Source organism: Rhinolophus sinicus, linkage group LG01, assembly GCF_036562045.2.
Source record: "Rhinolophus sinicus isolate RSC01 linkage group LG01, ASM3656204v1, whole genome shotgun sequence".
NCBI classification, from domain to species: domain Eukaryota; kingdom Metazoa; phylum Chordata; class Mammalia; order Chiroptera; family Rhinolophidae; genus Rhinolophus; species Rhinolophus sinicus.
In genome coordinates, this window is record NC_133751.1 from 169,926,810 (window position 1) to 169,937,208 (window position 10,399).

Sequence of the window (10,399 nt, forward strand, 5' to 3'; positions counted from 1 at the left end):
ATAGAGCTCAGTTTAAATTTTTGGTTATGAAGTGTCTGGATAGTCTTAGTTGAAGAAATACATAAATCTATGAATTCCATGATTTATTTATTAACCCTTTATAAGTGTTCTTTCTTTGATATCTAAAACGTTACAAATGCATTGCTTTTCTGATTTACTTTCTGTATATCTAGAAGAAACATAAAAGTCTCTTTTTGATGAATTAGAGAACATCCAACAGATTGCTCATTGTCAATATCTTGACTGTATTTTGGTCTGTGCCCTATCACAGAAACTGAAAGAATGGTTCACAATGCCATGATCAATCATGATATCCAAAAGGAAACTAAAGAGAGTTTTACATTTCAAGCTTTATTGCATTCTCTATGGTTCACATTAAGACATTTTCCATACAACTCTTAAGTTCTAGCTTAAGGCTTTAAAGCATGTCAAGGCTTTATAGTTGATTTGTTTCCCCCTGTGGAACTTATTTGCACATGTTAAGTATTCATTTAAATTTTAGAGGACTAATTTGTAAATACAAAGTAATAACATTAGTAACTTTAAAAATCAGTTTACAAAAATATTCAACACTTTACATAAATTGAAATTTATATTTAAATCCCTCTGAATATATTTTGTGCCAATGCAATGCAAAATTAATGTAATAATCTATGATAAAAAACACACACGTCATAGTGTGTTTTTAGAAAATGTTGCCAATATCCTGATATCATAATTTTATGTCCTTATAAGTGTCTCACATCTGTTTGTTTATTGCTATTTTTTTTGCTTTTTTGGATTTCAACATTAATTTATTAATCCATTTATTTAATTCAATGGACATTTGTTTAGCATATGCTGGAATATGAAATATAAATTTGCGACGTGTCCACAATAGAGGATTTTAATCCAAGGTGAAATACAAATTGAGAAGAGTGAATAGATTTTGATATTTAGAAAGAATAATCTATTAGGATGATGACTGAGAGTTCAAAATAAATTATTATTCAGGATTTTAGACCAAATGTCATTAATGGGAAACTAGAGACAGAGAAGGGAAAAGTACTGTATTTTGCCGAGTACAATGTGCACTTTTTTGTCCAAATTTGTGAAAGAAAATTAAGGATTCACATTACATATGGGTAGTACTAATTCCGTATCTATATAAATGTTTTTACTTCTTTTGTTTATGCTTGTGAATTAAACATGTAACTCTAGAAATCAATAACAATATCCGTATGCAAAATAATACCCTGGAATATGATCATCAATTTTGTTGAACTTACGATGAACTTGCAACAAGGAAGTGTTCTTGGCCTTCTATGAAGCTTAAATATCGTTAATTTGTTACCGGTACATAAAATTTCTTGTACCTTGTATCTTTTCTTGTGTTTTGTAATTATTTGTTACATAAATTTTTTTGTATCATAATATGTTAAAAAATAAATGCTAAAATTCCTTTATAATACCAAAAACAAATACCTAAATGTAAACAAATAGAAATTTGAATTTAAAAAATTAAAACAAAAGATTTTTTTTACCTGAAAGTTAGGGCCAAAAAGGTGGATGCACATTATACATGAGAGTGCATTATACATGCCAAAATATGACAATGAGTTCTCTTTTAGACATTGATGAGTTTGAAATACCTTTGGAAAATCTAGGCAGGTGATCAAATGGTTTTATGGGATTTATTAATAAGAAACTGAAATGATATCTTGCTACATTTTTTAATGTTTACCTATCCTGAGTACCAAAGTTTAGGAAATGCAGCAATATATCAATAGATAGATAGATAGATTGATAGATAGATAGATAGATAGATAGATAGATAGATAGATAGATAGATAAGATAGATAGACATGGAGTCCTTGTTATCTCTGTATTACCTATACTATATCTATACTAAAAATTTAAGGACAAATTGTTCAACTCAATTTTAATTGTCAAATAGTATTAAACTCTAATCCAGTGGGTTTTAGTAATAGGACTTTTTATTTAAATGAAATCTTAAATTTATTCTGTTCATTTATTTTTCATTCACTTATTTTTTATTTGCTAAATTATTTTCTTCCATTTAGAACGGGACCTGTTTGGAGCAGAACCTTTTGACCCATTTAACTGTGGAGCAGGGGATTTCCCTCCAGATATTCAATCAAAATTAGATGAAATGCAGGTAACTATCAGATTGGCCCATAAATGTTTTTTTCTTTTTAATATAGGATGTTAAACCCAAACTACCCTTTCTTTGAGTTATTCTCACTATTAAAAGTTACTTAAAATAATTATTTTAAAATAATAATATACATTTAGTACTAAAAATACTCATGCATATGCTAAATATAAGGTTTTGTTTTGTTCTTAATGGTACAATGTACAATGGCAATAGGTGGTTCCTTTTTTTTAAAATATAAAATTGCATAGATTCTAATGCTCATTATTTTGAAATCCAAGAATTAAAATGTCATTACACTAGGTTTATAAGATTTGAGCTGAATCTTAACAATTATGAACTTCAAAATTATGAATGAGTAGATGAAGGAAAATCTTTGTAAGACTAAAATCAGTCTCTCTTAAAAGAAGCATTGTGGCTATAGTTCATAACTAGAGCTTGTCACCCAGTGACAAGTTCTTTAGGAATTTGGTTCAGTTGGATTTTCATTTCTTTCTCTCCTTTTTATTTTTCAATTCTGAATTGTTCTGGACGTTTGAAAATACTGGTTTTAAGAGCTTTATAGAATGAGCAATTAAAAAGTAGTCTTACAAACTCTAGAATAAAGTCTTCTGTTTATAGTTCCCCTTTAGATTTTGGTGAAGTTATTATAGCCTAGTTTTTATCAAAGACTACATATAGTAGAATGCAGGCAGAGACAATTTATATACAGCTGATTGAGAAGAGGTAGAGAGAGGAGTCATTTCTATTTATTAGGCCTGGGTTAATACTTTCTATGCTTCATTTACCAGGAAAAAAAACTAATAATAATGGTTGTATTCGGACCTTCTAACAATAGTAAAGCACTCCTTCCTAGAAAGATAATATCAATACCCTTCTGCTCATTTTGGACTGCAGCTATGAAGCAGTCTTATTTTCTAGGTATAATGTGATTTTTCTTATTGTTCTAGATATAATAAAGCCTGCACTTTAAAAGTTGGATTATTTAACATATGCCTTGAGGTTTTTAAAGAATATGTTAAAATAATATTTCTCCAATTGAGTGATTCATATGAAAAATTATTTTAAATCTTCAATATTGATCTAAATTGTTATAACACTTCTTAAATATGTACAACAAATTATAAACAAATTATCCTTGAAGATCTTATACAAATATTAATTCAAAAAATAACAAATTAAATAAAAGCAAAATCATAACACCTAATAAATTCAAATTCAGAATTTTAATATAACAGGATGGATGATGTTATTTGGCTGAGACTAAAACCACCAATAACAAACTTCTGTTGATTTCAGCATGTATTCTGTTTCATAACGTAGTTTCTCCATCTCTGCTATATTTCAAATACTATGAAACTTGCACTAAAATAGTGTGTGATAATTTAGCAGGAAAGCTTTATTTCTTGCATATGAAATCAATTGCTTTCTTTTTTTTATTAGTTTTACCAATTAGGTTTATACTACTTGGGACTAATGCTTTTGTAAGGACAAATACAAATACATGCACTGATGTGGTAGTGTTTGTTTTCCAATGTTATACAAATCGTAGAGTATTTTTCTATTAATGTGTTACAGATTTTCACAAATTTATAAATTTTTCTATAGATTTTTAAAGAATAAGTCTACATCTTTAGATTTTTGTAGGTACCCACTTTGAGAAACACTGTATTGGAATGATTTAGTGATGTATTAGTCAAATAATGTTAGGCTGTATTTTTGCTTTTATTTTAGTTTTTGCCATTTCTAATATTTTCTTAATGTCTCTTTCATTCTTTTCTGCTTTCATGGTGGGTAGCGCCAGAGATGGTTGGTATATTGTTTTCATAATAATTTTAAACAACTTACAACTTCTTAAAGCTAAAACCTTAATATTTGCATGCTTGAATAAATATTCAAACAGCAGTTTCATATGGATTCGTCTATGACTTATTAGTTGTGTTTAAAGAGATTTTATAACCCATATTTTAAAGTTATTTTTTCAATGACAGTCACTGTTGCATAGTCTACTTCATTACTTGTCTGTTTCTTTGAGTCCAGGATTTATTTGCAAGGTTACTTAAGTAAAATAATATTTTCACCTAAAGTCTATGATGACTTTTGTTATTAATCTTGTTGGCCTAATTAATCTAATGCACACATTTAGCTACTATTTTTAATGTTGCATAGAATGTAAAAACGTTATACATTATAATGGGTAATATAAACCATATTGAGTTAATAAGCGTAGTGAGATATTTGGTTTTCCTTTTTAATTTACAGAGGAAATCACAGAACTATCTTTGGAACATATATTTTAAGTAGAAATGCTCAGCTATATTTCATTATAAAATGCTATAAAATCAGATATTTATTTGAAATCAATAATTTAATTTTTTCATTTTACATAATTTAAAACTTCTGGGTACATGTAACCAACAGGCAAATCAGTGTAATAGTATTGATAGCCCAGAAGTATACCTTGTAAGTTATAATAATTTAATAATTAAAAAAGAAGCATGGTAAGTCATGAATGGTGAAAGAATTATGTATTAAGTGGTGTTAAGTCAACTGGCTAATAATTTTGGAGAAGATCAATGTACAGCTCAAAGTTACAGCAAATATTCAAATAAATTTAAGAAGTATTAGGTAGTTTAAAATATTTGAAATATAAGTGAATGTTATCAGACTTTTTACTTGGAGCAAAAATTTTATAAGGGCATATTTTATATGGACATATAGTCTTCTATGGAAGAACTTATAAAGTTCTTTTTAATTTTTTCTTTAAAAATATATAAATATATCTCATATATATTATTAAAGTAAGTAGACAAATGATTAGGAAACAACAATCAACAGATAAATTAAAATACAAAACAGTAGTTCACAAAAGACCACAAGTGGTTAATATACATATAGATATGTTCAGTCTAATCAGAGAAAACATGCAAATTAAGTAAAGAACTATAAATGTTTTTGATCTACCAAATTACAAATATTTTCTTACTAATAATCAATACTAATGCAAGTGTGACAAAACAAGCACTTTAAATCATTCCTGATGATCACAGAACTATCTTTGGAACATATATTTTAAGTAGAAATGCTCAGCTATATTTCATTATAAAATGCTGAGGGGTCAGTTCATAGCATTTCTTTGGAGTGTAATCTATTATTAATACTTATATTTCTATTTTTCATCAAAAATTAATACAATCTATGCTGAACAGAAAATAATTATAAATGTGAAAAATCTCTATTAAAAAATCCAGTCAACCTTAAAAGTAATTGCAAAATGCTGGAAACAAATCATATTAAAAATTAGAATATTATATAGTTACTAAATTAATTTTAAGGGAATTCAAAATAATGTAGAGTTTCTTCTGCTATGATTAAATATAGAAAATTATATATAATATATGTAATACATTAAATAGAAAGTTCTATATAATATAGTGTTCTTTATATTATCAAGCTGTTTTAAAAATGTATACGTAGAAAAAAGAAGACGACTTAAAGGACCTAGCTCAACATGTTCACAATTTTTACATATGAGTTGTTTTTCCTTTTTTGATATGCTTTTCTCCCTATTTCAAAATAAGAAAACGTAATTGGCCAAAATATTTCATACAAAAAACAATAATAATATATTAATAATAAAATCATTTTTGTGTGATTTTAGTTTATGACAATTTCCATCACTACATAAATTAAAGCCTCATTTTTATTCAAAAGTTTGAATAACTAGGGGATATAAAAATCCTAGGTGGATTCAGAGCCCATTAATCACAATTTATAAAATGGAACCTAGGAGGGAAGATCAGAAAAATATGGAAAATTTTATCTTAGGAGGAAAAAACCAAGGGGCCAGAAACAATGTATCTTTAATTGGGATAATTAAATTAATCTCAAGGGATTCCAAAAAGATCATTATAAAGTCACCCTGGAGATAATCTTGTAAGTGATACACAAACTTTTTTTTTTTATTGAAATAGTGATAGAACACTATGTTACTTTGATTGCTATACAGCCTTCTAAATACTGGTAATACATTGATAAATAGTATTTTTAGGGTCATTGAAGTGACACTGGTTTAACTTCGAATGAACTGTCAAAATGTGAAATATGTATGGCAAAATGTATGGTATCAAACCTTTCCAAAGGTAATATATATATCCTAGCTATCAAATCTGTCAGTGTATCTATCTATCTATCTATCTATCTATCTATCTATCTATCTATCTATCTATCTACCTATCTACCTATTGGTCTATCCTTCTAATATATCACTAGATGACATAATAAAAAGATCCTCATATATTCAAATAAAATGTTTAAAAAACAGTTTGTTTACAATATTTTCAGCTTCAGTTATAGACTTGTCTAAGTATTTGGCATCTATTTTAAAAATAAGCATAAATATAGCAAAAAATATTCTTGTGATAAGAACAGTCTTAAAAAATAACAGTAAGTACTCAGACTTTTACTCAACCAAATGTAATTTGTATTCCAAATACTTGGAAGAAATCTTGAAAAATCTTTACAATGATGGCATTGCTATATAGTCTCTTTGCTATAAACAAAATGAAGACTAGTCTCTGAACATTACTAGAGAATAAGGTGTGGCTTGCAGTTTTATAACAACCTTCTTCCTCTGCATAATATTTACACTGGGTTTGTAATAACATATATACATTTAGATACTTCTTCTAAATGAAAGTAATTTGGGAAAATGCAAATGATACGCAGTTGGCTAACACACAAATAGATAGTCCCATTAAATAAAACACACAAAGCAGACGGGACAGGAGCCTTATTTTTGAGAAACATTTTCTTTTCCTTGGGAATAGGCTGCTGTCTACATTTCATTTGCCAAAAATGTGTCAAATGGCCACCCCAAACTACAGATTATTCCCTAAACAAAATTTCAGTTCCATTATAAAGAAAGGTAGAGATAGTTAAGGAGATAGATAGATAGATAGATAGATAGATAGATAGATAGATAGATAGATAGATAGATTATATATTTATCTATAGATGTATATTTATCTGTCCAGAATGAGAGAGAGAGAGAGAGAGAGAGAGAGAGAGAGAGAGAGAGAGAGAGAGACACGGCCGCACTAATTCTACAAGGAAACCTCAAACCTCAAACGTGGCCTCCCATTCAATTCCATTCATCAGTGTCTTTGCTTTTCATCTCTTCTTTATGGACCAGTGTGCAAAGATTTAAAAGCAAATGTGGGGATGGAGGGAGGTGTTAAGACTGAAGATAGCCCATAGTTCAATTACCTACCTTATGAAAAAAAAGAAGAGAACTTGGAGTAGAGAAGGGTAAACTTCCCCCCCCCACACACACACTAACTTTTAACTCAAAATCTTAGGGGTAAAAAAATAAAAACAATCTTTCACAGCTGTTGTGTACTTGTTCTCAATAAATCAAAGGCAACTTAGTTTCCAAAAACATCTAAAATATACTAGTTGGAATGGCATTCAAAGCAACAGCTTGCAGCTACAAGCCACTGCAGGACTAGTAAAGGAAGCTTTCTCCATAGCAAAGGGCTCTGCAGTTCTGTGTTCCATGTAGTATATAGCTTTGCATTTACTCAATGTATTTTACCAAGCTCTGGACAGTGGTAACCGGGAAGAAAAGATGAAAACTAGTAGGCTATCTTCAGCTGTTCATCAATTTGAGTTATCTCACTTGTATTTAAATATTATTGATATTTAAACAAATAGTGATCTTTAAAGCCAACAGAGGGATTTAAGAATGACAGACTTTACTGAAAAAGAAACGTTTATATCTTAAAACTACCTACTTCCATATATTTCTGTTTTATTTTGTCTCTCATTCATGCTCACCTCACATATATTTAAAACATTTAAAATGTTAATGGATATAAAGATCTTCCTGGGGTGTACACATATATTTGACAAGCCAACATTTGATGTTTAATTATTTTTTAGTCGATCAAAGCATGAATATTTTAACCTCTGTTCATAGTCTCTTCAATTTACTGATTTTTTTTTTTCCTTTTTGGTTATGAGCATTTCCTATTTTAATGATTTTACTCTGTTTTACAGGAGGGGTTCAAAATGGGACTAACTCTTGAAGGCACAGTATTTTGTCTCGACCCATTAGACAGCAGGTGCTGATGTCAAGAACAGTCCTTATTCGTGTTAAATTTATTTTATCTACATATATATCATTCATTATTACTTTGACAGGTATTATACATGTGCCAATATATATTTTTAATATCTTCAGTATCTGAAAATTCTTTTAGTAAAATTTCCTCATTCACTGTTGCTCTGTAACATCTTCTTTTAAAAACCACTCAGTGTAAAGCATACTTTTCTGTTCCTTTCTAGTTATTTTGTAGAAGAATTTGTAATCGAAAGACAAATTATCCAAATATCTGCCTTGTGTCTAAATAGTTAGCTTCTTGAAATTTGTGTTCATACTCCAGGCTGCTAGTTTAGTTTTGATTTCCCAAAAACCATACCTTAATGATACCTTTCAAAGTCCTAAAGAGATATACCAATGCCAAACTAAATACTATATTCAAGCTAATAAACATTTATTATTCATTGGACAGATGTCATTTTATGTATGAAATCTGTCTCATATCATTGGGAAAATGTAAACTTTGACTATAATGCCGCCAGGTCATTTTTAGCAGGTGAAATAACAAAAATATAAATTTTAATAATAATTAAACCAAATGTATTTAGAGTATTAGTAAATGCATGGTAATAATGTTAGTTATTATCAGTTATACTCTAAATATTGTATTTATTTCATAAGTAAATATTGTGGGGAAAAATGAAAATTTGCTATTTACAAAACACAAAGTTTAATTTCTAATGAGATAAGTTACATTACTAAACGTACAACATCTAATCTGATGTTTTCTTTAAAAGAAAAGCATTTGGAATATATGCTGTCTATAATTGCAATGTCTGTTACCCACATTTACATTACCAAATATATTTTTTTCTCAAAATATTGTGATGCCCCATTGGTTTTGCTACTTTAAAATGTATACATACTATTCTTTATGAATCATCAATATTATTTAATAAATTTAATATTTGTTGTTGCTGAAGTTAGAATCTCATTTTTGACAAAAGTCAAGTTGTTGCTCTCTTTAGTCTTTAACAATAATTTTTACTGAGCGCAACAAATATATATGGTCAAAATTTATAATTTGGTTCATCACATTTAAAAAAAATAATGAATGTCAGTTTAGATTGGGGATAGGTCTCAAAAATAGATTTTTTTTTCTTATCTTTTACTCATGGGAATTTTTCTTCAACTGCTAAAGGTACATTTTCACTAGGAAATGAAATTAAATAGCTTATGCAATATTATATTTGTATGTATCTCCATAATGTACTATGGTATATATAAGCCTTTTTGTTTGTTTTCTGTTATCTGCTAAGTTGTACCTTAATTAGATGGTAGTATATGTTTCATAAAAAAGAGTCTTTATAATTCTGTTTGTCATATAGTATTTTGGAATTTGTATAATGAGGATGTTTAGAAGCCATATCAATGGCTTTTTTTTAACAGATAGAATTTGTATTTTTATTGTACTTTGAAAAGCTTTATGTAATAGGCATATACTTAGTGACCATTTATTATCAATGGTAACACAATAGAGTACTAAGATGGTATTTGCACATGTTACTTTACCAATTTTTAATGGTAATCAATTCTGCTACTGGCATGATTACATAGTACATAATTATGAACATTTATTTCACCAGTGCATTTTTACGAAGATCCAGTTGAAAATTGTATTTCTATGTAAACTCAATGATATGTTTGATTTTGCTGAGAATAAATGATTTTAAATAAATTGTATAATTTACTCATTAAACAGTCTTTAATTAATTTAGACATATTCTGAAGCTAATTACATGCCAGACTTTTCTGGTCATAAATTGCAGCCAAAAGAAAGAAAGAGAGAGGGAAAGAGAAAAAGAAAGAAAGGGCTTTAACTTTGTTTCTTACAGCCCACACACATTTCAGTCTTATGAGCAAATACCATTCAGTTGTGAAAACAATGGACTTGATCCTGCTGGTGAGAGAAGTCATAGTTTGGTTCCTTTCACCAGAAGCATCTGGTGCAATAAGTGAATTATGTAAATACATGTTTTTCTAAATTGAAAGCTTTTTCAGCCTAGTAATAATACAAAGTGTGTTTTGGCTGATAGTCTTTAAAAGGTAGACCATAATAGGATTTGAGTTGTGGCTAATTC

At 28.5% G+C, this 10,399-nt stretch overlaps 1 protein-coding gene across 10 annotated transcripts in view; it reads left to right on the forward strand.

The window, feature by feature from the left end:
* Positions 1-10,017, forward strand: part of GULP1 (GULP PTB domain containing engulfment adaptor 1) — a 223,461-nt gene extending 213,444 nt beyond the window's left edge. For all 10 annotated transcript variants that reach the window (XM_074339089.1, XM_074339081.1, XM_019740768.2 and 7 more), the window contains 2 exons: positions 2,064-2,158; positions 8,216-10,017. In XM_074339089.1, the coding sequence (XP_074195190.1) occupies positions 2,064-2,158; positions 8,216-8,287 (167 nt within the window). In that variant the 3' untranslated portion in view covers positions 8,288-10,017. The remainder of the gene's footprint in view (positions 1-2,063; positions 2,159-8,215) is intronic.
* Positions 10,018-10,399: the final 382 nt, after the last annotated feature.